The 26646-nt window shown below is 44.0% G+C and overlaps 1 protein-coding gene and 1 non-coding gene across 4 annotated transcripts; one reads left to right on the top strand and one right to left on the bottom strand.

The window, feature by feature from the left end:
- Positions 1-235: 235 nt before the first annotated feature.
- On the top strand, positions 236-26451 carry ZBTB5 (zinc finger and BTB domain containing 5). 3 transcript variants are annotated; one of them, XR_009008612.1, is made up of 3 exons: positions 236-432; positions 21815-24881; positions 25366-26451. XR_009008612.1 is itself a non-coding variant. In XM_057548457.1 (3 exons), the coding sequence occupies exon 2, from the start codon at positions 21819-21821 to the stop codon at positions 23847-23849; it is 2031 nt and encodes a 676-aa protein (XP_057404440.1). In that variant the 5' UTR covers positions 236-432; positions 21815-21818; the 3' UTR covers positions 23850-23863; positions 24763-26450. The 3 variants fall into 3 exon arrangements, 2 of the variants coding, with proteins under 2 accessions (XP_057404440.1, XP_007197078.1); XM_057548457.1 differs by having other exon boundaries at positions 21815-23863; positions 24763-26450; XM_007197016.3 differs by having other exon boundaries at positions 21815-26450.
- Positions 8735-8841, bottom strand: LOC114235867 (U6 spliceosomal RNA). The gene has a single exon (XR_003621945.2). It is a non-coding gene; the product is annotated as a U6 spliceosomal RNA (small nuclear RNA).
- Positions 26452-26646: the final 195 nt, after the last annotated feature.

The following is a 26646-nucleotide window of genomic DNA, read 5'->3' as shown; positions in this document are numbered from 1 at the left end:
GTTGCAGGGCTCACGGATTCGCTCGGTAGTAAACACAGCGAGGCTCCTGGGACCGCGGATTGGTCAGTGTTCGGGGCCGAGTAAATTCCGCCGGATTCCGCGCGCCAGCTGGCGGCGCATCTACCCTGGCCCCGCCCCCTCCGCTTCTGATTGGCTGTAGCGCGGCCGGAGGGGAGGAGGAAAGGCGTGGAGTAGGTGATCTCGTGTTGCGTCACTTCCGTTTACTGTGGGCAGCTGCCGCGGTATTCTCAGAGTGCGGCGGCGAACTGGGTGAAGCAGTCGGGGGACGAAAGGCGGGGTGGGCGGAAGGGGGAGGAAATCCCATCACTGGGGCGCCAGCCTGGACGTTCCCGCCTCCTCCGACACTGTCGGGTCCGATCGGAGAAGGATCACCGCCTCCTCCAGCGAGAAGGGGGGCGGAGTCCGGCTCAGGTGAGGCAACCCTGTCAGCGCGAGCCGTGGTGGCGCGCGCGGGCGCGCTCACGTGGAGACGGTTGAGCTCTGGGGGAGCTGGGTGGGCGGCGCGAGCAGGGTCTCGTCCAGGCGGCGGGGAGCGCGCAGACGCATACCGGTTCCCCTCCATCCCCCCACCCCCGCCTACCTTGTCCGTCTTTCTGAGGTGGTATTGTTACCCTCGGAACGGAGGGGCCAGGCGGGTGGAAGGCGTGTTCTTCTGCGCAGGCGTCCCCCGTGTCCCGACGCCAGGCTGTCTGTCCGGCCGGTGGGGCTGGGGCTCTTGCCCCCTCGGATCTGCGGGCCGGCGACGTTGGTTACTGGGATCGGGTGGGGAAGGCTTGGGACCAACAGCCTGGCGGGGTGAATAGAGGATCTGCGTGATGGGGTCGGGTGGCTCTCTCGCCCCCATCCTGGGTCTCTTTGAGCGACGAGGTTTCATTTACACCAGAGCAAGGCCGAGGCGGTCTGGAATCGGGAACCGGAGGCTGACCCTTGGAGGGGTGGAGCCAGTGTTTTGGAATGCCCCAACTTATCAGAGCACTAAACTGTTTATAGGCTATTATTGAATGGCCTCTGCTTCCAGGTTTCTTGCTAGGAGCTGTGGGGGATGCAGTGGTAAGAACAGCCTTCCGCCCTCCTCCCCTTGTTTGGAGGACATGCAGATTTATACTTAAATACTAACCTTAGGCAGTGAGTTAAGCGGGGTCGAATGTTAGTTTTTCTTCTCTTCCAGAAAAGGTCGTTTGTTAAGCCAGTGTGCATTCTGGCATCGTGGAGGGTACTGTGGAAGCTAATTTCTGAATAGGACACAAATCCTAAATATTTAGTTTGGAGGAAAAATTTTAGGTAAAGGCGCAGTGAAATCTTGAGTACTAAGTAGTATGGTTGGGTTCTGGTTAATTTTAATGAATGGAAGTAAGAAACCCTTCACCTTCGAGAACTGAAGCAGAAATATTTCCGAAATATGTTCATATACTTTTCAGTTGTAGTAGGTAGAAGATATTACATACATTAGGATCTTTCTTTAGAGGTTGAAGAGAATGCTGTGCCTTAGACATCACTGATGATTTGTTATCCTTGTAGGGGCTGTTGTGCCTTAGATAATTTTAAAAAGGTGGGCTGGGTGCCTCACCTTTCTGGAGAAAGTGCATTCAGTGTCGTGATTTTGGTGGTGAGGTTGATAAGCTAAAAGATTAGCGGCGGGGGAAAAAGACCAGGTGGGGAGAGGAGAGAGAGAATTTCAGAGAAAAGCCCCTAAACCAAGGGAAAGCCTCCTACTATTACTTTAGTCCCCTCTGGAAATCCCAGGAAACTTGGGAAGACTGGCCTCACCATCACTGTCGGCTTGGTGACCTGCCAGGTAAGACTAACTGGTTGAGGACCTGTTCCGGGCTCTTGCGTTTTGCTAAGTAAATGAACCAGGACTTTTTAAAGAGTCCTGAAGTAAGCATGTTTTCTTGATTTGCTTTTTCTCTCCTAAAAGTTGTGTCAAAACATGGTATAGTTAGCTGGGGATACTGGCAAGCTGTATTCTGCCTATTTGAGGTGTCTAGCAAAATTCTGAAAGAGGTAAGATTTGGAAGAAAAGCACCTTAGAGTGGGGTGTTTTCCTAAGCTTAGGGGTCAGTGCTCTCAAAAGAGACTTTGTCGTAAGACTATCACAAGTAGTTGAAGTTATTAAAAAAAATCACTTGGATACAAAATGCATGTAAATATTTAGTATTTAAAGTATTTAGCATGAATTATGTTGAATTGGAGTTCTTTAGCATGGGTAAGACTTAAAAATAGCTTGTGTACAGTGAGAAATGACAAAGTTTGCTGTAGTGCTGACACAGAATCTTGAATCTGCCTCAGTTTCTCCTTGGAAAGGAAAAAGAAAAACCCAAGGTATTGATTCCATGTTAGTCTTCAACTTTTATTTTTTTAATATAAATTTGTTGTAAACAAATACTTTTCCTGTTTGTCAGTTTTAAGCATATGAGTTCTCTTTTACTGTACTTAACATTTCTCAAATATGGATGTTGTCTGGTAGAGCCACATTTTGTTAGTGTAGCAGGTGGGATGGAATGTAACACTACACGGCACCTTTTGTTTAAGTATGAAGTGAACTCATGCTAAAAGACCAGCTGTTTCTGAGTGAACTATTGTTCTTACAGTTGTTTTCATCATTTTCATTACTGAATAGTGGCTTTTAATCTCCAGATTCCAAATTTGGGAGGTGACTTTCATTTGATTAATTATACATCTATTTACTAAAAGCTTTGATTTATCTTTCTGACAGCTCAGATTAGGAACTGTGTTGGAGTACTGACATTTTATTGTAATATAGATAGATTACTGTCTTAGTATCTAAGATTATTTTATCTGTAGATAATTTTCCTTGTGATATTCTAACATACTTGAATGATAAGTTTAAGGTTCCAGTATTTCCTTGATTCTAAACCACATTTTGTTCACATTTTAATCTTGAGGACAGGATGCCATAAGTAAGCTCTATACCATAGCTTAATTGGCATTGTTTTTCCCCCCCAATGTTACATGAGATAGTATTGCACTTGATAATCACTGGCATCTTAGATTTAATGAAACTTGGTACAATTAAAAGACTTTTGTATCCAACTAATTCGTTGTTAATTGTAAGCAATTAATTTTCCAAATCTGCACCCTTAAGAAAGTTTGCTATTGAAAGGAATCCTATTGGAAGTAATATTTTTTCCTTATTCAGAGGGGAATTAACGAACTGTTTTGATTCTTTGACAAATTTTAAAGGATGATTGAGTGCTGGGTCTGCTTTTTGGAAACTGTACTTGGTGTTTTGTTACTTTGTATACTTGATAACAGTTTACAAATGCTTTATTTCCAGCTTCTTAAGTTTAAAATGATTAGGGTGAATTGTTCCCCCCTTTCTTCTGTACATGATGTTGTTAACTTGGTGTAACTGATTTTTCAGTACATCTAAATTAGTTATAATTTAAATCTACTCAGCTGCCTTCCTCTAAAAATATAAGACCTTCAATTTTGAAGGTCTTTGAAATACAAGTCCTTCTGTTTTAGTCTACAGAGAGGATTTGAGGAAGGAGGACAGGGAGAAGAAAACCCACTGTTTTGGGGTTCAGTTTTGAGAGGAATGTACAGATGGTACAAAAATCTAAACACATGTAGTAACATACACTGTATTTTATTTTGAGTAGAATGTCAAAAGCAACTCAGCGGGTGAAGTATCAGTCACTTGCTGAACACTATTGATTTGATAAATGATTCAGAAGTGAAGGAATATACTACTTTGAAAGTAAACTAGGTATAAGAAATGAATTAAATCCATTTTTCATCTTCTCTCCTGGAAAGGCACCATTAATAATTGTGTCTCCAATGCTTCAGCATGGCTTTCTTCTTGATAAAAGTTTAGTTTTTTTCCTTAAGAAATATGTATCTTGATCTGTCAGGGGTGCAAGGCAATAAAAGCTATTTTTTAAAATTGCTGAAAAGGTTGTGTGTGGTGGAGGCAACTGGGATGGGTGTCAGGCAATATTTTCTAAATAATAGAGGGAAAATATATTTAGACTTTTAAAACAGATGTTAAATTATAGTCTCAAATATATAAACAGCTAAAAGAAGCCATTGATGGATGGTTTCTATAGATTTTTGGGTACCTTTGTGAAGTTTGTATGCTCTTTAGAGCGTTAAGTGGCTACAGATGTTCTTTTATCTGGACAATCAGCTGGCTGGCTAGTCATTTTAAGTTTTAGGAAAATGTACCTGAGACAGGGAAATTTCTAGAACAGTTACAGTGCAAGTGTAAAGTTTTAAATAGGATAAAGCAGTGAAGTTTGTCATAAATTATTTTGAAGTTGAAGTGCAGTGCTGTCAGACTCTCATGTAACTGACTGTCTTGGGCATGCCCACTATCAGCATTCTGCTGGTGGCCCACCACCTTGGCTGACCACCTCCCTGACAGGTTTGGGCAGACCAAGATCTTCCCCTTATTACAGGTGATCCTGCCACCAGGAATGCATTCTCTCACCCAGCCCCTCTTCTCCCCAAGGCTCTGCTCCCTGATTCTTGTTTGCCACCAGCTTCATGGAAGGCAGGGTTGGGAGGAGCCAGTGGTAAGGAGTAGTGGGAGGAGAAGGCAAAGCTTATCTTGCATTCTGCTGACCTTCTAAACTGGGGTGTGTTAGCACTGGTGAAGGCTTGGCAGTGTGGTCTGTGGTGGTGGTGGTGTGTGGCATTGGTAATAAGGGAGGATTTGAGGAAGAAAAGAGACAAAAAGCCCCTCCTGCCAGCTCTTTCAGAATCCTTGCTCTAATTTTCACTCCCTTAGCTGTTATTTTACACACCTGTCTTTTCACTCAGTTCCAATCCTTGACCCTGACCCTGCTTTTCAGCTTCATCCCCTTACTCCCTCCAATTGCCTAATCCTTATTTCTAGCCTTTGCTCACACTAGTAATTGCTTACTGTCTCTCCTCTGAATATCCTGTCATCAGCCACCGGGCCCATGTCTTCCTGGGGGCTACTCCCATTACTGCAAAGTGAAGTTTTGTGGATGGACCTAGGATCATATCTCTAATCCTTCACTTGCTGTACTAGTTGGGTGATGTTGGCCCTAGGCATGGGGAAGACAGTCACTGCTTGATCATCATCCATAAGAGAGAATACATGTAAAATACCTACAGGACCTCGCTCTTAGTAGGCATTCAACCCTTTCATCCAACTAATTGAAGTATAGTGGTAGGTGTGGTGCAGTGTTACTTACACTGCACAGGTGCTTTGACCTGTTTGCTAACATAGTAACAGGTTAAAGGCATACTTTGTGAGTGGTCTTGTAAGGTAATATTGCTGAGAAAATGCTAAGTGATTTATTTTGCAAACTTGAGTAGCACAGTATATGTATAAATCGAAGGCTGCCTTTACGCTAAAGTCCCATTTATCCTATATTTTTAAAGAATGAGATTGCAGGGAATTCCCTGGCGATCCAGTGTTTAGGACGCCATGCTTTCACTGCCGAGGGCCCAGGTTCAGTCCCTGGTTGGGAAACTAAGATCCTGCAAGCCACGCAGTGCGGCCAAAAACAAACAAAAAACAACAACCCCCCGAAACTGAAACAAAACAAAAAAAGAAAGAGATTCCACATACATGCACTTTCTATATATGTGAAAATTTAGGGCTAATAGCCCCAGTACGTGCTGCTGGGCCCCTTTTCTCCCTTAGTGGGTCAGCTGTCTCTTTTTGCAGCTTAATTAATTAATTAATTAAAAAAATAATTATTAAGAAAAAGACTATGTGAGGGCTTGAGGTACTTTCCTATGAGGAAATCTTTCATACATAGGCTTGGACCTTTATTTTGGATATTCTGAGACTTTTTCTTTCTGGCTTTTGGCTGATTGTAGGGATAGTTGTGACTCTCAGAAAAATGACTGTTGGGGAATATGGTGTTACATTTCAACTAAATACAAAATTCATTCAAGATAATTTACTGAGTTGTATATCAGGCACTTTGGAAGAGAGAGGGAAAATATAGTCCCTGGAGTCAACAGGAAGTTTTAGTAGAAGCATTTGGACTTTGCACTAGAATATAAGTAGGGCACTAATAACTTTTCTTATTCAAACTGAATTATGAAGTTTTAGGTCAGCTAATCCCTAGGAATTTTTTAAAAGAAATTTATGTATTTATTTATTTTTGGCTGTGTTGGGTCTTTGTTGCTGTGCACGGGCTTTCTCTAGTTGCGGCGAGTGGGCTTCTCATTGCTGTGGCTTCTCTTGTTATGGAGCATGGGCTCTAGGTGCGCAGGCTTCAGTAGTTGTGTCATGCAGGCTCAGTAGTTGTGGCTCGTGGGCTCTAGAGCACAGGCTCAGTAGCTGTGGCGCACAGGCTTAGTTGCTCCACAGCATGTGGGATCTTCCTGGACCAGGGCTCAAACCCGTGTCCCCTGCATTGGCAGGCGGATTCTTAACCACTGCACCACCAGGGAAGTCCAGCCCTAGGAATTTTGAACTGGAAAACAAGCTGGTAAAGTGGGAGAGCTGGAGGGTAGGGTGAGATGGTAAGGGCTTCTGGCATTAGCTTGACATCCCCAGTCATGCTCGCTTTTAGTCATTGATGGATTTCCTTTTTTTTTTTTTTTTAAGATTTATTATTTATTTATTTTATTTATTTTTGGCTGTGTTGGGTCTTAGTTGCGGCATGCAGGATCTTTCGTTGCAGCACGTGGGCTTCTCTCTAGTTGTGGCGTGCGGGTTTTCTTTCTCTAGTTGTGGCGTGCAGGCTCCAGGGCACCGTGGGCTCTCTAGTTGAGGTGCTCGAGCTCAGTAGTTGTGGCTCGTGGGCTTAGTTGCCCCGCAGCATGTGGAATCTTAGTTCCCTGACCAGGGATCAAACCCACGTCCCCTGCATTGTAAGGCAGATTCTTTACCGCTGGACCACCAGGGAAGTCCTGATTTCCTTTTTAATACACTTAATCTGTCCAATTTCTGAGCTGCCCTGACACAGCAGAACCAGAGAGACTATAAAAATTAGTCATGCTGACAGACGTGGTAGCTGGGGTTAACCTTGGGCGCCTGTGTGCCTACCTAGTCCCACTTAGTTGGTCAGACCAGAATATGGATGAATGTTCTAGGACTCCAGGACTTGGAACCCCATCAAAAATCCTAGCCTGCTTGACTGGGACCTTGCCTAGTTTTGTTCTCTTACATTTATTTTCAGTTATGTCATCTCTACAAGTGGAGGAAAAGTTCTGTTTAGTTATTTTTCTGCTAGGGTTTTATCTAGATTAGGTATATTGAACGTTAAGAGTTCTTAGAACGTTAAGATGCTTCTTGCAGGTGTAGCCTTGCAGGTCCTGCCTGGCAGACCAGCAGCAAATCACTTGATATGTTGTAGATGATGTTTGAGTATGGGTGTACATTTCTTTATGAACTAAGTATATTATTGTAAAGCATGTGGGTAGGTCAGTATATAAGTCAAACAGTTTAAAATGTGCTATTAACTGGCTTGTTCCCCTAGAACACAAATGAACTTTTTTATTAGTCTAAGTAAAACACTATTAGGAAAGTAAATCTATTGAGGAAACAGTCAACTCTTGATTATTCATGTTAATGTAATAAGCAGTGGTATAAGTGTATTTTCTTAATTATATTTAGTTTGGAAATTTCTAAAACTCTGTTCCTGCATAACAAATATTGTAGTGTACACTTGCTTTGGGTCAAAGTTACAAATTGATAGATTACTTGCTGTATATCCTCCTGCCATATAGACTCATAGTCACATTTTGAAATCTTTTAAAGAGACCTGGGACTTCCCTGGTGGCACAGTAGTTAAGAATCTGCCTGCCAATGCAAGGGACACGGGTTCGAGCCCTGGTCCGGGAAGATCCCACATGCCGCGGAGCAACTAAGCCCGTGTGCCACAACTACTGAGCCTGCGCTCTAGAGCCCGTGAGCCACAACTGCTGAAGCCCGTGTGCCTAGAGCCCATGCTCTGCAACAAGAGAAGCCACCGCAATGAGAAGCCCGCGCCCCGCAACGAAGCGTAGCCCCCACCCGCTGCAACTAGAGAAAGCCCGCGTGCAGCAACGAAGACCCAATGCAGCCAAAAATAAATAAATAAGTTTTTTAAAAAATTAAAAAAAAAAAAAAAGAGACCTGAAGCTTTTTTCCTTGGTTTGAAGGCTTCAGACAGGCAGCTTTTGGTAAAACACTTATCTTCTCAGCATGAGCTCTTTTATAGCTTTTAGACTGGATCTCTGAGTTTGCTAGAGATGCTTGTGAGTTTTGAATAACCATGATCTTGATTCATGATTCCCTTCCATCACAGTGGAGAGTGACACATTTCATACCTCTCAAACTAACTGAATTTTAAAAATACCCTTTCTAGATCCTAAACCGTTTCAAGATAGCCATGTTGTTTAGATTTTTTTAAGATTGCGATCTGAACTTCACTGTGTGACAGAGATCCAGCATGAACCAGGTTAAAGTAAAAGGGGAATTCGTTGGCTCATGAAATAGAAAGTCCTAGGGTCATGCTAACTACAGTCATGGCTGGATCCCAGGGTCTTGATGTCATCAGGACATTGTCTTTGGTATTGCTTCCTTCTTTGTTGGCTTCATTCTCAGATAGGCAAAAATTGCCACCATCAGTGTTAGACTTACATCTCTCTCACAGCTTGCAATCTGGGTGAAGAGAATATCTATTCTATTCTATTCTCTCTCTCTCTCTTTTGAAACAGTCAATCCATCATTTCTCTCCTGTAACACTGGCATTGATAAGGATCCCAGTGAGTGAAAAATACGGAACATTTCATGAATTTGCTTGTCATCCTTGCACAGGGGCCATGCTAATCTTCTCTTTATGGTTCAAATGTTAGCACGTGTGGTGCAGAAGCGAGCACCCAGGAGATTCTTTCTTGATGGTATCAGCAAAAGTCCCCAGGGCAGACTCTAATTGCCATGGCTTGGGTCACATATCCATCTCTGAAACAATCACTGTAATCAAGGGAAGTGGTTAAGAAATTAGCCAGGCCTCTCTAGATCAGCAGGAGGAACCGAAGATCATCTGGAACTCAGAGGTTTGGGGGCAGTCTCAACTGTTCCAGCTGGACTAAGAATGGGTAGAAAGTGATTTACCCCAAAGACATTAGTAGACAGACCAAAAGAAAAAAAAAAAGGTGTCCCTTGGATATAGTATTTGAATATTGATTTGTGGGGCAATGTTAACAAGTTTTACATTGTTTCAGTTATTTATTGCTATGTAACAAATCACTTGAAAGCTTAATGGCTTAAAACAACAAAAAGCATTTTATTATTATCTCTAAGAGTTCTAGGAGTTGACTGGGCTCAGCTAGCTGATTCTCTCTTAGGGTCTGTTATGTAGTCAGATTGTGAGTGGGGCTGAAGTTAACTTGAAGTCATGTCAAGGAGGCACGTGTTGACTGTCAACTAGATTTCAGCTGGGCTTCCTCACAGAATGGTTTTTGGGTTCTAAGAGGAAGCCAAAAAGACCAGGTGAAAGCGGTGTCACCTTTTATGACCTAGCTCACAAGTAGTCACATAGTGTAACTTTTGCCATAGTCATAGACTTGCCTGGCTTCAAGGGGAGTGGACATAGACCCCCACCTCTTCATGAGAGGAGTGTCGATGTCAGATTGTAAGAAAACATGCAGTATGGGAGATCTTCATGTGGCTAGCAACTTGGAAAATGCAATCTGCTATACACATTGCCTTATTTCAAGTGACCAGTTTTTATAAAGAACATGAAATATAAATTAGGCTGTGCCAGTTCTTGAGTTGTCCTTATATTGACCAGTTTCTTTGTTGCCTAATCTATCACATAGTATCACCAAAAAGCTCTCCAGCATTCTTTCTCCCTTCCTAATAGCACTCTGATTTCTTAGTTGTGAATTATCTCCATCCCCTTCATGTATAATCTTGTTAGGTGGATAAATCAGCAACCAGGCTTCCACCACAGAAGGAAAAATAGATCCTTCCTCTTTCTTCCCCAGCACAATCACAGGTAGGGTGGGTGGGTCCCTAAGTTCAGCTATATTAGAAGCTCTCCCTGGAACTTTGAATCTTGAGCATGTGATGTCCATAACTGAGGGAACCATTTATTTCAGGGGCAGTAGCCCAAGGAGACTCTTCCTACTGTACCAATGTGATTGTGGATTTTGCTTCCTAGCCCTTCCAAGCTCCTGCTGTCTGGTTCTTCAGCCTCCCAAGTCTTTGAGCTCTCAGATGGCTTTCATTCAAGTAAAGCAGAGTTGAGTGCTGTTGGTTGTGTACAAGGCCTTAACTGACAGACCATCATAACTACAGTTAGCTGTATTTTAATACCCAAATTAATTAAATTTCTTTAGTTATCCCAGAAAGCTCAATTGAGAAAGTATGTTATGGTAAATTATTTTGTTAATGACTTGTTAAAACAGTGATTACTAACTTTTACTACAATGGGGCCTCTTAATGCTAAGTGGCCTCTTAGAATCAAAGAAAGGAATTGGGATTTCTCATTGACCTAATAATAGTTTGGGGACAGCAGTGGGGGATTGGGGATAAAACATATTAAGTATATTTACAAAAATATCCTTTACTAACAGACAGTGTCATCTGTTTATCCATATGGTTACATAGCACTTTATTCTTTAGTATCACCAAGTATACATAGCAGATACTGTCTGTGCCCTGACCAGATCCCCTTGATCCTTTTTACCGCTTCTGTGCACCAGTTATGCAGCTTTGAGTGAATCTTTGCTTCTAATGGCTTGTGTCTGTGACTCTTTTGAGGACTGTCTTTGAGTGACTGGCTTCACTTTGTGCATAGACCCAGAGAGCTTGAGTTCTCCATCTCCCTGGAGAGGTTTTAGTTGTTAACTGACTAACGCAAGGGCTGTGAAAGACCAGTTCCCTTGCCTTGAGACGGCTGAAACTCAAGTTACTTATACTCCAGAGTTCCCCTGCTGGACCAGGCTAAAGCTGGGATTTTGCCCCAGATGGCTCCCTTGCTTGGCCACTGCTGCTTCTCTCTACAGCTTCCCATTCCCAGTTTCTCCTGGGAGCACTTCCTTGATAAGTCAGATGTACTTGAATCCTTCTCTTAGGGTCTGCTTGTGGGAAACCCTACCTAAGACAGTATGACACTAAGCCTTTTTCATATTCATAGTCTTTGGAATCAATCACTTTGGGGCATCACAGTAATGCCCTACTGTTTCCAGTTCATTCTTGGAATACTGACTTGTGGCACTTTGCGATGGCCAGAACATATATTAACAATCACATTAGTGAGTCAGCTGCATTTCTCGTTTCATTTAACTCATGGCTCCATTTTTACCTTAATTGAGTTATGCACGTGTTACTGGATTTTTTTTTTTTTTTTTGGCTGTGTCGGGTCTTAGTTGCAGCATGCAGGATCTTTTGTTGCGGCACGTGGGCTTCCCTCTAGTTGTGGCGTGCAGGTTTTGTCTCTCTAGTTGTGGTGCACAGGCTCCAGGGCGCGTGGGCTCTGTAGTTTGTGGCACACAGGCTCTCTTGTTGAGGCGCACGGGCTCAGTAGTTGTGGCGCAAGGGTTTAGTTGCCCCACGGCATGTGGGATCTTAGTTCCCTGACCAGGGATCGAACCCTCATCTGCTGCATTGTAAGGTGGATTCTTTACCACTGGACCACCAGGGAAGTCCCTTGTTACTGGATGTTAAATAGCTTCTCTTAAAAGTCAGTCAGTACACTCACAGCAGTAGGTTGCCCTTCACTATATATAACCTATCCTCACCAGTCCATTCAGAAAGATTGGTCAATATTTATTTATTTATTTATTTATTTATTTATTTATTTTCCCTGCCGCGCCATGTGGCATGCGGGATCCTAGTTCCCCGACCAGGGATCAAACCCATGCCCCCTGCATTGGGAGCACCGAGTCTTAACCACTGGACCACCAGAGAAGTCCCAATATTTACAGTATTTAATTGCATTGCCTGGCATGTGATATAATAGCTATTTATCAATATTTAAAATTGCATCATAGGAAGCTTTCTATCCTAAAATGGTTTAAATAATATAGGAATTATCTTTTCCATAGCATTCAATAGATATTTCCTGTAAAACTACTTGGTGCTGATGCCTCTTCAGGGGAGAAGTAATTCTTTGGCAGCTCTTTCTAATTGTGTGCGTGGCGGTGGGGGCCAGTTATGGTCTCTTCAGGCTCTCTTTTTAGATTTTTAAAAAGAAATTTTACCAAAGATATATATGTAGTTTGCTAAGTACACATCACTTAAGGAATCAAATAGTTCCACAAGATTTTTAAGATAAATACCAGGCCCTGGCCTCCCTCCTCCCCATTTCTCTTCCCCAAGACTCCCACTTTCAACTCTTAGCTAATTCTTTTGATATTTATATACATATGTGAAAAGCCATGCTTGGAGCTTCTTAATTTTTCAGTTTAGGCATTATCTATTGACTTCCCCTTGGTTAGAGATAAGAATTTTGTTTTTTATGAGTTTGTTAATTTCTCCTTATGATTCTACTGGTTTTGCTCTGTGCATTTCAATGCACACTCCCCATTCCTCCATCCCCCAGTATAGTTAGAATTTTCATTAAATCAGCTATTCTCAAAGTATAGTCCAAGGACCCATAGGGACCTCTGAGAGTTTTTCAAGGAGTCTATGAGGTCAAAGCTATTTTCATATTGATATAAAGACTTATTTGCTTTTTTCACTCTCATTCTTTCATGAGTGTACACTCGTGTATGATATTGCAAAATCCTGGATGCAGAAGCAAATATGAGAATCCAGCTATCTTCTGTTAATGCAAAAATGTAAAACAGTGCCACTCTTCTCATTATTTTTTTTTGCGGGGGAGTATAGTTATTTTTCATAAAAGTTAACATGTAATTGTTTATTTTTATTTTATTTTTTAAAAATTTATTTTTGGCTGCGTTGGGTCTTTTTTTAAATTAATTGATTATTATTTATTTTTAGCTGCATTGGGTGTTTATTGCTGTGCACGGGCTTTCTCTAGTTGCGGTGAGTGGGGGTTACTCTTGTTGTGGTGCGTGGGCTTCTCATTGCGGTGGCTTCTCTTGTTGCAGAGCACGAGCTCTAGGCACGCGGGCTCAGCAGTTGTGGTGCACGGGCTTAGTTGCTCCATGGCATGTGGGATCTTCCCGGACCAGGGCTTGAACCCATGTCACCTGCATTGGCAGGCAGATTCTTTTTTTTTTTTTTTTTTTTTTTTTTTTAAACCAACACTAACAAGTGTTTTTTTTTTTTTTTTTTTTTTAATTAATTTATTTATTTATATTTATTTTTTGGCTGTGTTGGGTCTTCGTTTCTGTGCGAGGGCTTTCTCTAGTTGCGGCGAGCGGGGGCCACTCTTCATCGCGGTGCGCGGGCCTCTCACTGTCGCGGCCTCTCTTGTTGCGGAGCACAGGCTCCAGACGCGCAGGCTCAGTGGTTGTGGCGCACGGGCTTAGTCGCTCCGCGGCATGTGGGATCTTCCCAGACCAGGGCTCGAACCCGTGTCCCCTGCATCGGCAGGCAGATTCTCAACCACTGCGCCACCAGGGAAGCCCGGCAGGCAGATTCTTAACCACTGTGCCACCAGGGAAGTCCCTGTAATTGTTTATTTTTATTTAAAAATTAATTAACAAACAAGTGTTTTTAAATGTTCTGTTTTAAATTCCCTAGAGCTTTTAAAAATTTACCCTAGTTCCTCATCACAGCCTATGGAAGGGCTCAATAAATGCTAGTTGAAGATGTCTGCACTGCCAGTGCACGTGTGCTACAATACCAGCTCTTTGGCCTTCTGTTATTTTGGTTCTCTCTTTCACTTTCGGGATGATCACCTCTCGCCCAAAAAAGCTATGCATTTCCAAAGCCATCTGCACATCACATACATGGGGAGGGGCTCTAACTGTCAGAGGAATGTTACAGTGGCCGTTTGTCACTGGCAGCTGTCCAGTCTTTTGAACACCCCCACCTTTCCATTTGGAGAGCCTGCAAATTGTGGGTCCCATTTCCCAAGGTAGAATCATCATTACAGGGCAGATGTGAGAACTAGGTTCCCTTGGTTGTAGGTACCTGAGTGGGGTCTGGATGCAGGTGTGAGCAATATGGAACAATACTGAGCATTTAGAACTACTCTGTCCAATCCAGTAGACATTAAATTAATTAAAATTAAATAAAATTAAAAGTTCATTTCCTCAGTCACACTAGCCACATTTCAAGTGCTCATTAAACACATATGACTAGTGGACAGCATAGCAACTATGCTGTTGATTTCTGTCATTGTAGGAAGTTGTATTGGACTGTGCTGGTCTAGAAGGTGCAATGGCAGCTCTCTTCTGGGCAGCTAATCCAGAGCAGGATCCATGGAAAGTAGAGGTAGTAGTGGCAGTAACGATTTCCACGATGTGGTTGGGTGCTCTGGGGCATTCCAGTATCACTCTCCCACCCTCCTGGAGATTTTGCGAGCTTCCTAACATCTTTTTACCATAAATCCCTTTCTCCTTAAATCAGTTGAGCGGACTGATTGTATCCAGTTAAGGGCTCTGACTTATCCTGAAGTGTTTTCTGACACTCTGGATATATTGGAAGGAACAGTTGAATAATCTAATTGGCCAGTTTTGTGGCTAAAATTAGCTTTTATATTAGTGGATTTGATTTCTATTGCTAATCTAAATGATCATAAATTGACTGATTAAATGATACTGAGATGAAAGAATATTGCCGTTAAGGAGAAATTAGTTTGGAGTTATGTCTAAACAGATAATTCAACACAGTTACTAACTTAGAGAATAAGTGTTTCTCCAGGTTTTTTTTTTTTTTAATGCATCCTCTTTTTAAAAAATTTTTTTATTTATTTTTATTTTATGGCTGTGTTGGGTCTTCGTTTCTGTGTGAGGGCTTTCTCTAGTTGCGGCAAGTGGGGGCCACTCTTCATCGCGGTGCGCGGGCCTCTCACTATCGCGGCCTCTCTTGTTGAGGAGCACAGGCTCCAGACGCGCAGGCTCAGTAATTGTGGCTCACGGGCCTAGTTGCTCCGCGGCATGTGGGATCTTCCCAGACTAGGGCTCGAACCCGTGTCCCCTGCATTGGCAGGCAGATTCTCAACCACTGCGCCACCAGGGAAGCCCTGTTTCTCCAGGTTTTGATGATCATCTCTAATGTCACCATTTAGTTTCACAACTTCCAGAGCCCCTTAAGAAGAAAGGAATCCTTAGCCTTTGTACTGCCCTGATGAAGGCCTGACAATAAGGCATAGCAGGACATTTCAGGCATCCCTAAAGTGTTTTGAGAAGAGCCTGGAGAACTTGAGTTGATCTCAAGGACTGTGTCAGGGCATCTAGTGTAGGGCTGACAATCTCTAGGATGACAGGAAGTTATATGGACTGTTTACCTATTTTGCAACATTATTTAAACCTCTGTTTTTGTTGGGGTCATGTTTAGCTACCTCAGTAGTCTCTTCTCATAGGTTTCTGGGCCCTGGGAATCTCCTCAAAATGGTGCTTTTGAGACCACAATTTCCTTGCTACTTATGCCCTTTCTATAGAAAGGGGGATTGAATATTAGGAGTTTGACATTTTAGTGAATGACCTTTTGTGGAAAAGAGTGGTGGTTTCTCTAATACTCAAGATAACTGACATTACAAAAAATAAGGAGGTTGTTTTTCCTCAGATGATCATATTTCTGCTGCTTGTTGAAGAAGAAGGGCATTGGACAGAATATCATTATCCTTTCAAATTGGTATGCTCCATTAAAATACCATTTATTTGGGAAGTTAGTCTTTTATGTTCCCCTCATCTGTTAAGTCAGAATAGTAAGCCCTACCTGGCAAGGTTGTTTTGGAGATTAGAGATAATATAAATAAAAAGTACTTAACACAATGACTAGCACATAGAAGACTCTCTAACAGTAGTCACTATTGTTTTATTATTACTACTACTGTCAGCACTGCAACAGTTCTACAACATTGGTTCCACTCTCCACAGTAGGAGAGAAAGCAATAAACTCAGTGCCTGGTGCTGCTTGCTTTAACCTAACAAGGCTCCAGTTGACATGGTCTCTTAGTTCTCAGAGTGACTCTGAGGCTGGTACAGCTTCCTGAGACAACTCCTTGTTTTATTTCTTTTGTTTCTTGAACCAGAATGTTTCTTCCCTGTTACCGCTATAAAATAATAGCCTCCTTGGAACTTGACACTTACTAGTATACATGTTTACTTTCCAAGTCAGGGGCTATAGACTTGTGAGCAATAATTGCATTTTGTCTAATCTCCCCAAAGCCTTGAGCTCTGTGGTCCCTGATTGATTGGGTGGGGTCAGGGGCGCATGTGCTGCTACTCGCCATTGTTGGCCCTTCACTCCTGGCAGGGAATCTTGATAAAGCAAGAAGGGGGCAGCAGGAAAGTACGTGTTTTAGTGATGTATTTTGTTGTTGGAAACTCTTCAAAGGCTGAAAAAACACAGGAGGTAAAAGAATAGGCCAACATGTGGCCCCTGCTTTGAGGCATTTTACCATCCATTTGTAACTTTCCAGGTACAGCAAAGGCCTGTGCTTAATACTCTGAGCTGGCACTGTAGACCGTTGGTTTTTATGCATTTAGAGTTTGTCATTTTTGTTATTTCCCAGGGATCTTGAAGGTGTGTGTTCTGTGGTCACTTGTCATTTCACTCAGTCATGACTTGGCCTGCTCTGTAGGGCTGGGCCACGAAAGCAAGTGGGCAAGCCTGGTGCGCAGCTTGCCATCCATGTGGCCTTCTGCTTGCAGTAATCCTTGTGAAGTGCCATAAGGGTACTTGTGAATTTGGAGATGTGCAAAGATCTCAGGGTGTGTGCCTTTAGAATGTCAAGGATCTACCATGTTTTTTTAAATTTCATTTAATATTGGGAATTCCTTGGCGGTCCAGTGGTTAGGACTTTGTGCTTTTACTGCTGAGGGCGCAGGTTGAATCCCTGGTCAGGGAACTAAGATCCCACAAGCCATGTGGTGTGGCCAAAAAAAAAAACCCCAAAAAAAATCATTTTATAAAAGTTAATATATGTATGTATTTATATTTTAGAAGCCACATAGTTCCATAAGGTTTAGAGCTAAAAAACTAGCAGTCTTCTGTCCCCCATTTTTCCCCTCCAAATTCCCCCTCCTTAGAGGCAACCACTTTCACTTGTTTTAGTTGTTTCGTGTGCTACTGAATTCTGTATTTCCAAACAGCATTCTTATATTACTATTTCTTGAGGGAGTATTTCAGACAGCATTTCTTGACTAATAGGGAAGGTGAGAATTTAACTTTCTTACACCACTTCTCTGCCTCCCCCCTCCCCCCCTACACGTATTGGCCTTCCCTTACCCTTCCAGTATCTCAAATTTGGCTCTGTGTTCACATTATTATGACTCTGTAAACAAAACACATAGGTACGGCAACTAAACAACCATGTATTCTTCCTGGAGTTAATAACTCCCATTTAAAATTCTTCTTTTTTTATGACCTATCTTCACATTTTTATGGAACTGTTAACTTCTTAGCGCTCTCAACTATGTCATGTGATCTCTCCATTCCTTTTTTTCCCGTGGGGAACTCCTTGGAGTCCCTCATCTTCCTGCTCCAGTCTGTTCCCCAGTCCTGCTGCCTAGCTCTCATTTTGGGCTTCAGCATCATCTTTCAAATTCTCTTTGCCTGTTTTCTAGGATGGGTCTCCAATTCCTATATTCTTCATCTTCCTTTTCTTGGTTTATTCCCAGCTTCCTGAAGCACAAGCTTTAATAGCTTCCTGAGAAAGGATATGTGGGACATAGACTTTTGGGTTCTTGCTTGTCTGGAAAATGCCTTAGTCTCCCTTCATAATTGATGTTTGGCTGGGTATGGTCTAAGTTGGAAATAATTTTCTCGGAGAATTTTAAAGGAACCTTTTACCTTCCAGTATCGCTTTTGAGAAGTCTAATGCCAGTTTTATTCCTGATTCTTTGTTAACTCCCCCCACTTCAAACTTTCCAGATCTTTATCCCAGGTGTTTTAAAATGTCACTGTAATGAGCCAGGTGTGGGGATTTGTTCGTTCATATTGCTGAGCACTTGGTGGACCTTTTTAGTGTGAATAAGTAACTTATTCAGTTCTGGGAATTATTCTTTGTTGTTTATCATTCTCCCCATTTTCTGTCTTTTCTCTTTTTGTATTCAGACTTTGGGCTTCATTAATTAGTTAATTCTTTTTTTCTCTTGTTCATTCACTTTTATTTCTCCTTTGCCTTGTCTGTGATATTTCCTCAGCCATATTATCTTCCACCCCTTCTAGTAACTTAAAATTTTTTTTGCAGTTTTAAACTTCCAATAATTTTTTTGGTTTCTGGAATATTTCTTTTCAAAAAAAATTTAAAACATTCTCTTCTTGTTTCATGGATATCGTATCTTAGCTCTCTGAGGATGTTAATTATAGGTGTTTTTCGCCCTTAGTTCTGTTTCTTCCAGATGCCTTTTTGTTTAGGGCTCTTTCATGTTGTTGCCAAAATCTTGGCTGTCTGTGCACCGTTGCTGTACAGAAATACTGAGACAGTTATGGAGGAGAAAGAAAGAGTGGCTTTATTCTTGGCCAGGCAAAGAGGGAATGCAGTAGGCTAGCACCTCAAGAACTGTGCTCCCCTCCCTGGGGAATAGGGAGAGGTCTTATAGTCGGGGCTCATGGTCAGGGGTATGCAATAAGGACGAAGCCAGTAACAGTCTTGCATTCTTCTTTTGCAGAGTTTCCAAAGGATGGGGTTGCTGACAAGATTAGGATGTGTGCAGGGTCTCAGATGGTCCATCTCCTAATCTCGATGAGCTTCTCTGGTCCCTTTAATCTTGCCTCAGGTGGTTTCTTGCCTGCTCCTCCCTTGATTAGCAACTGTTCAGTCTGCCCTTTGGAACTCAGGGAAGGTCATGGAGGCTGGAGTTTTGCCTACAAGAAACAGGGGACAAAAAGGCCTCCGTGCCTGGGAGCCCCATAGAGCCGCACTCGGTTTCAATGTTAGGGATTTTTCCCCTCCAGTTTGTGGTGCTTCTACCTGACTGATTGGAAGCTGAGTGAATGGGCCTTGAGGACTGGTGGGCTTCACTGTAGGGAAGTTTGATGGGGACCCAAGTGGTCTGTTGGAGGGATTCCCTGGGTATATGAACCCTGGGCTGCTAGTCTTCTGTTGGTGGGTGGGGTGGGTGGAACGTCTTACCCTCTAGCTCGGACTTTAACTTCATGCTCCAGTTGTGGGTGTAGCAGCTCGTCCCAGCCTCCTGTCCTGAGTACAGAGTTTCTCTGGTTCAGCCACCCAAGCCCAGCAGGGGACTTCGGGGCTTCTTTCCCGAAGAGGCTTTCCACACCCCCTCCCCCAACCCCTGTCAGAGGCAGGCACCCTTTCTTTGTCTCCTGTAGCACCTTGTACTTCCTACCATAGCACTTGCAATACTTTATTGTATTTGAAGGTTGATTAGTCTGTCGCCCCTGAGGGCAGAGATCGGATCTGTCTTGTTGATCATTTTATCTCTAGTGCCAGGCATGACTGTCTGTCTGCATGTGTTTGTATCCTGGGGTGTAACCATTAGATTCTGCCTCACCCCCTCCCAGAGGACCAGAGGTTCCTTTGCTGGAGAGGATAAAACAGAGTTTTAAACTTTGTGGCTCCTTCAGCTTCTAGAGTCTGTGGGCAGAAGGCACAGAGCAGCACCACTTCAGGGGTTACTGACCCTGTTTTCTAACCACACAATGAGAGTGTGTCATGAGTACTAGTCAAGGAGTTAGACTTTGAATCAGCAGTCATGTAGTTCCTAGGAAGTGTAGCAGTTTCTTAGGAGAGGACAAGCAAGTTCTTGTTTCTGATGAGTCCAGGAGATGAAAATGTACAGATATGTAATGATTCCAAACTCGGTTTGGAAAGTGATCCACCCATAGTCCATGCGGTCTCTTCTTTATTCCCTTTTTTAATTTTAACATTTATAAAAAATTTCAAATGTACAAAAAATAAGCTTTTGAAGCAAATGCTAGACATCATGTCATTTCATCTGTAAGTATTTCAGTATGTTATCTCTTTAAAAACTACTCTTTTGAAAAAAAAAAATCAGAATGCCATTATCACACCTAAGGGGGAGAAAAACCTAGTAATTCCTTAGTATCATCAAAGAAACATGTGATGTTCTAAGCAGTCGGTTGGGTTGGCTGTATAGAAGCCCTACAGGTCAAAATGGAGTCTGAGCAGATGGTTTTGGAACTTGTTCATCTCTTGTTTTTCTTTGTCCATTTTTTTTTTGAAGTTTAATTTATTGAGCTTTATTGAGGTCTACGTACATACCATAAAATTCCTTGTTTTAAGTGTGCAGTTCAAATATTTTTAGAGAATTTGATGTGTAATCATCATAACCCAATTTTAGAACCTTTCCATCATGCCCCCAAAAGTCCCTCTTCCCATTTGCAGTCCTGCCCCGAGCCCAACCCTAGTCCCAGATAACCGATAATCTACTCTCTGTCTCTATAGCTTTACCTTTTCTGTGCCACAGGTGTGGAACTTCCATTAGATTATTTTTTTTATCGAATAGACTTCCAGCCAGTCCCCTTGTCTTGACATCATCTTCACTACACTTCCCCTGGCACCTTGGCAGCCAGTTCTGAGCCTCTGGGTGGGTGGGGGCTTACATATGTCAGGTTGTTTTAGCCACTGCCAGTTTAGGATTCAGCTTTCTGGGCATGCTAAGTCAGCATGCATTCGTTTACCTGCTCACCAGCTCCCCAAATGCTATTGATATTTCTTTCCCATTCTTTTTTCCCTTGTGGGTTTTTACCTTTAAAACAACAACAAGGGGCTTCCCTGGTGGCGCAGTGGTTGAGAATCTGCCTGCTAATGCAGGGGACACGGGTTCGAGCCCTGGTCTGGGAAGATCCCACATGCCACGGAGCAGCTGGGCCCGTGAGCCACAATTGCTGAGCCTGCGCGTCTGGAGCCTGTGCCCCGCGACGGGAGGGGCCGCGATAGAGAAAGGCCCGCGCACCGCGATGAAGAGCGGTCCCCGCACCGCGATGAAGAGTGGCCCCCGCTTGCCGCAACTGGAGAAAGCCCTCGCACGAACCGAAGACCCAACACAGCCAAAAATAAATAAATAAATAAATAAATAAATAAGAAAATCCTTAAAAAAAAAAAAAAAACAACAACAACAAAAGCAAAAAACTTTAGGGGTGGAGAGGGTAAATGCATGAGTGCAATCTACTACCATCTATAACTGGAAATCTTCCCCACTAATACTGATTTGCCCTTATTTATTTAAGGTTGCTAAAAGGCTCTTTATAATTTCTTGGAGTTTATTTATTGTCCTCAGGGAATGCAGAACTCTGACTTCTCAGGTATAGATGTTGCATCACCCACACACTGGTCTTTTCTAACATGGACCCTAATAAGTGTTATAAGTGGGTCATGTAAGGGTGAAGGGGAGGCTGTAAACAGCCAGTAGCTGATGTGTGTGTGTGTGCAGGCTTCAAGGGCTGTTAGCCGAATCAGCATTTGCTCCTTATTGGACAGGTGTTTAGTCTGCGTGCCCACCATCAAAAACATCACGAGCTTTGAAAGGTCCAAGCTTGGCCATTCATGCCTCTCTCTTTTTTTTAAGATTTTTTTTTTTGATGTGGACCATTTTTTTAGTGTTTATTGAATTTGTTACAACATTGCTTCTGTTTTATGTTTTGGTGTTTTGGATGAGAGGCATGTGGGATCTTAGCTCCCCGACCAGGGATTGAACCCGCACCCCCTGCATTGGAAGGCGAAGTCTTAACCACTGGACCGCCAGGGAAGTCCCCATGCCTTTCTTGTCATCGCACCCTCTGTGCTCTTTGACTTAAGCTCTTCTGCATCTTCACGCTTTCTTTCTTTTTTTATAGGATCATGGATTTTCCTGGCCACTTTGAACAGATCTTCCAGCAGCTGAACTACCAGAGACTTCACGGCCAGCTCTGTGATTGTGTCATTGTAGTGGGGAACAGACATTTCAAAGCCCACCGCTCGGTACTAGCAGCATGCAGTACACATTTCCGAGCCCTGTTCTCTGTGGCAGAGGGAGATCAGACCATGAACATGATCCAGCTGGATAGCGAGGTAGTGACAGCGGAGGCCTTTGCCGCACTGATAGACATGATGTATACCTCCACGCTCATGCTGGGGGAGAGCAATGTTATGGATGTCTTATTGGCAGCCTCTCACCTGCACTTGAACTCTGTTGTTAAGGCATGTAAACATTATCTAACGACAAGGACGCTGCCCATGTCTCCCCCCAGTGAGCGCGTTCAGGAGCAGAGTGCCCGCATGCAGCGCTCCTTCATGCTGCAGCAGCTGGGACTGAGCATTGTGAGCTCAGCCCTCAATTCCAGCCAGAGTGGCGAGGAGCAGCCGGCCCCCATGAGCTCCTCGATGCGCAGTAACCTGGACCAGCGGACACCCTTCCCCATGAGACGCCTGCATAAGCGCAAGCAGTCTGCAGAGGAGCGGGCCAGACAGCGGCTCCGACCCGCCCTGGATGAGTCTGCCATCTCCGACGTTACGCCAGAGAATGGGCCGGGGGTTCATTCTCGGGAGGAGTTCTTTTCACCGGATTCTCTGAAGATCGTGGATAACCCTAAAGCTGATGGGCTGACCAACACCCAGGACGACAGCGCCATCATGTTTGACCGGCCCTTTGGTGCTCAAGAAGATGCCCAGGTGCCCAGCCAGTCTGACAACAGCGCCGGCAACGTGACCCAGCTCTCCATGGCCTCCCGCGCCACTCAGGTCGAGGCTAGTTTTGAGCAGGAAGCCACAACTGAGAAAGGTGGTTTTCAGTGCGAAAACCCTGAGGCTGGCCTTGGTGAGAAGGAACACATGAGAGTGGTGGTTAAATCTGAGCCCCTGAGCTCTCCTGAGCCTCAGGATGAAGTGAGCGATGTGACCTCCCAAGCGGAAGGCAGCGAATCGGTGGAGGTGGAGGGAGTGGTGGTCAGTGCCGAGAAGATAGACCTCAGCCCCGAGAGCAGCGACCGGAGTTTTTCAGATCCCCAGTCTAGCACTGACCGGGTAGGAGACATCCATATTTTGGAAGTCACAAATAACCTAGAACATAAATCCACTTTTAGCATTTCAAATTTTCTTAACAAGAGCAGAGGAAGTAACTTTAGTGCAAATCAGAACAATGACGATAATATCCCGAACACCACTAGTGACTGCAGGCTGGAAGGGGAGGCCCCTTATTTGTTGAGTCCAGAGGCTGGGCCTGCAGGCGGGCCCTCCTCAGCCCCTGGCTCTCACGTGGAGAACCCGTTCAGCGAGCCCACAGATGCCCACTTCGTCAGGCCTATGCAGGAAGTGATGGGCCTGCCATGTGTGCAGACCTCAGGCTACCAAGGAGGAGAACAGTTTGGGATGGATTTTTCCAGGTCTGGTTTGGGGTTGCATTCCTCCTTCTCCAGGGTAATGATGGGCTCCCCTAGAGGTGGAGCCAGTAACTTTCCATACTACCGCCGCATAGCTCCCAAAATGCCAGTGGTAACGTCCGTCAGGAGCTCACAGATCCCAGAGAACTCTGCCAGTTCCCAGCTAATGATGAACGCAGCCACATCCTCATTTGAAAATGGCCACCCTTCGCAGCCCGGCCCCCCGCAGTTGACGAGGGCATCTGCTGACGTCCTGTCAAAGTGCAAGAAGGCCTTATCGGAGCACAACGTCTTAGTTGTAGAGGGGGCTCGCAAGTATGCCTGCAAAATCTGCTGCAAGACTTTCCTGACCTTGACAGATTGCAAGAAGCACATCCGTGTTCACACAGGTGAAAAACCCTACGCCTGCCTGAAGTGCGGCAAGAGGTTCAGTCAGTCCAGCCACCTGTACAAACACTCGAAGACCACCTGCCTGCGGTGGCAGAGCAGCAACCTTCCCAGCACTTTGCTCTAACCCGACCACTTGAGGTAATGCTGAGGCCAGTATCAGGACCTAAACTCTCTTTTGGTTGGTGGTTAATGCCGTTGGGTTTGAGGCTTCAGGCTGCGAATGGTTCATGCAAATTTTGATGACTAATAAGTGGAGAATTAATAGGTGTAGTGCTTGTGCTGCTACATTTCTCAGTGAAATGTACGCTTTCAGAGAAGGGATCCAATCCCCGAAACCAAGGCAGACCCTTAGGGTTGAGTAATGCAGTCAGAAAGTAGTTTGGAATCGATGTCATTAAAAGTGGCACATTTGACAATTAAAAATTCAAGTGCAAAAAAGTTTTTTTAGCAATTTTTGTAAAACTCTGAAGCATTTAATTAAATTTCCTATATACCTTCTGATGAGATTATATACCTGTACAGTGATGCAAGATGCACTTATGTGTAACCAGTGGCAACTTTGTGCCTGTCTAAAAGGAAGGCCCTTGAGGACATGCCTGTCTGCCAAAAATGCTTTAAAGTTTATCATGAGCTAGTCCTAGGCTTCAGAAAGTACTGTATTTTTTATTTTTGTCTGATTTGCAGTCACAGACACTGCACTTCGATGGTGCTGACACTGGGTCCAGAGCAAGCATTCTCTGGACTATTAGGTGTATATATACTTTTGAAAACATCACTGTCTGTTAAATAGATGTTTTAACAATTTTTCCTGGTTTTAAAAACAAAGTTGTAAAAGGAGTATGTACTTATGGGGAGCAACAAGTAAGGTATTGTTTCTGTATGTGCTGTTTTAGCAGTATTTTAACCAACCTGTGTTACATATGTTACAGTTCCATGTTTGGAAGTCAGAAAAGAGCTAGTGTTTGTCTTTGTTCTGATGGTGTGGAGTCTTGTTTAGTGAGATCTTTTATGGCACATTTACCCTTTGTTCCGTGCAGATTTCGGGGGCTGGTCCAGCCTGACACATCTCACCCAATGACAAACCCGTTGTCTGCTTCACTTCTTCACACTCATGCCACATATGGCATCCTTCCCTGGCCTAGGTTACTGTTTTCAGGTAAAAACTAACCAAAAGTGAAATCAACCCCCCTCCATCATGGGGTTTTATTACTGGTCTATACTGTCGTTTTAAAGTACAGACCCTGAACTTTTGTTGTTGCCCCAACCCAATACTGAATGTTTGAAATCCAAATGCAGCAGTATTCATGGGTAAATATAAGCGGGTTGGGCAGCCCAGAGCATAGCAGTCACCAAGCAGCATCTGAGACAGTTTGAGGAGACATGTGGGTGACTGCCCTGGGCCTCCCTGGACCCCACTGCTTAGGCTAAGCCCTGGCTCATGAGCTTCCAGGGGAACAGCACAGGTTAATGTGTCTCTATAGAGCTCATGAAGTCAGTTTAATTCATGCATGAACATGAGTTCATTTTTTATACAGCTTTTTTAGACACAAGCCACTGTGCATAATTGAGTGAAATCCTTCAGTTCCTACCTTTGTTTAGAAAAAAAGGTAATCAGCGAGTGTTTTCTCCTCTTAATCTAGTGTATGCAGTTACACATCTGTCTGTGGATAAACTTACAATGTTCATCGCTTAGCATCTCCTATGAACTGATTCCCAGGGAGGAAAACCAAAAGGGAAACCTCTGATTCCTCTCCTTTCAGCAGATGTGGGGGAGATGGTGGAGGCTATGGGCTCACCTGTGAAGTTCAGCTGTGTGTGGCGAATTGTTAGCAGTCATGTTCTGACTTGATGGGAGGAGGCTCCACATCCACCCCTCTGTGGGGACCAGTGACTCATGAGATTAACCCTGGGAGGCAGGGGGGTCAGCGTGGAGAACGAGAGAGGCCCTGCCTGGCTTGGGAAGAGGAATCGGTGGCACCAGGAGAGCAGTGGCAGCCTTCCTCCCCCTTCCACCTTGAGGAGGAGGTGCCAGGAAGCCGCCCCCTCACCTGAGCTCCAGCTTAAGTGGACTTGCTTCGGGGCCTATCTCTGACACAGCGGCTGGAGCCCTGCCTCTCCACTGCTAAGTGGAATCTGGAATCTCTCATCTACCTCTTAGTCAATCAGTTCCTACGTGTGAGAAGCAAGCCTGTGGGCCAGTGTCCTCGTACATGCTGTAGCACTTACAAAATAATTCAGAGGTTCCCTGGAAAACCAGTCCCAGGGTTTCTACAAATTGGTAGTTTCTACCTGAATTTTAACTGGTATTGGGTACCTGGATTTGATTGGTTGGCCTTAATTATAGCTTGGCATAATCATTTCTGGTGACCAAATCATAAAGTTCTATCAGGGCACCTGTGTCAGTGGTGCTATGCTGGTCAAAATTTGAGACTTTGAAATAAAAAATTTGTCATATTCATGCCTCTAACTAATTATGTGTTCTTTTTCTTCGCCTTAGGTTATTAAGGTTGAAATAAAAAAGTGAAGTAGTATTGCTTTCTCTGCTAACCCTGCTGTGACCAGTACTTTTCTTTAAAACCAAGCTTCCTAGAAAATACTCTCATGCTGTCAGTTAATAACAATTATTGGTCATTAGTCCCTCGTGCTTTCCCTGAGCTTTGTCTCTGAGCTGTGGACAAGGGTGATGTGTTGTTCTCACCGCAGTTTTACCCCTAGTGGGCCTGCTGAATCTTGCGCTTTCTGCTGCTCCCTTACGTGCCTCCCAGGGTGAAGACTCCACTCTCCAGTCTGGCTCAGCTGTGGGGAAGAACTGGAGCCCAGGTCCCTCAGCAGGAGCAGGGCTTTGGCAGTGCTGGTGGCCTGGCCTTAGGAGGACTGAGGTGATTAGAAAAGGGCATTCACCTGGGGAGTGAGGACATGGA

This window comes from Balaenoptera acutorostrata, chromosome 6, assembly GCF_949987535.1.
Source record: "Balaenoptera acutorostrata chromosome 6, mBalAcu1.1, whole genome shotgun sequence".
Lineage (NCBI taxonomy): Eukaryota > Metazoa > Chordata > Mammalia > Artiodactyla > Balaenopteridae > Balaenoptera > Balaenoptera acutorostrata.
The sequence above is the reverse complement of the archived record's forward strand: the minus strand, read 5'-3'. Positions and strand labels throughout refer to the sequence as shown.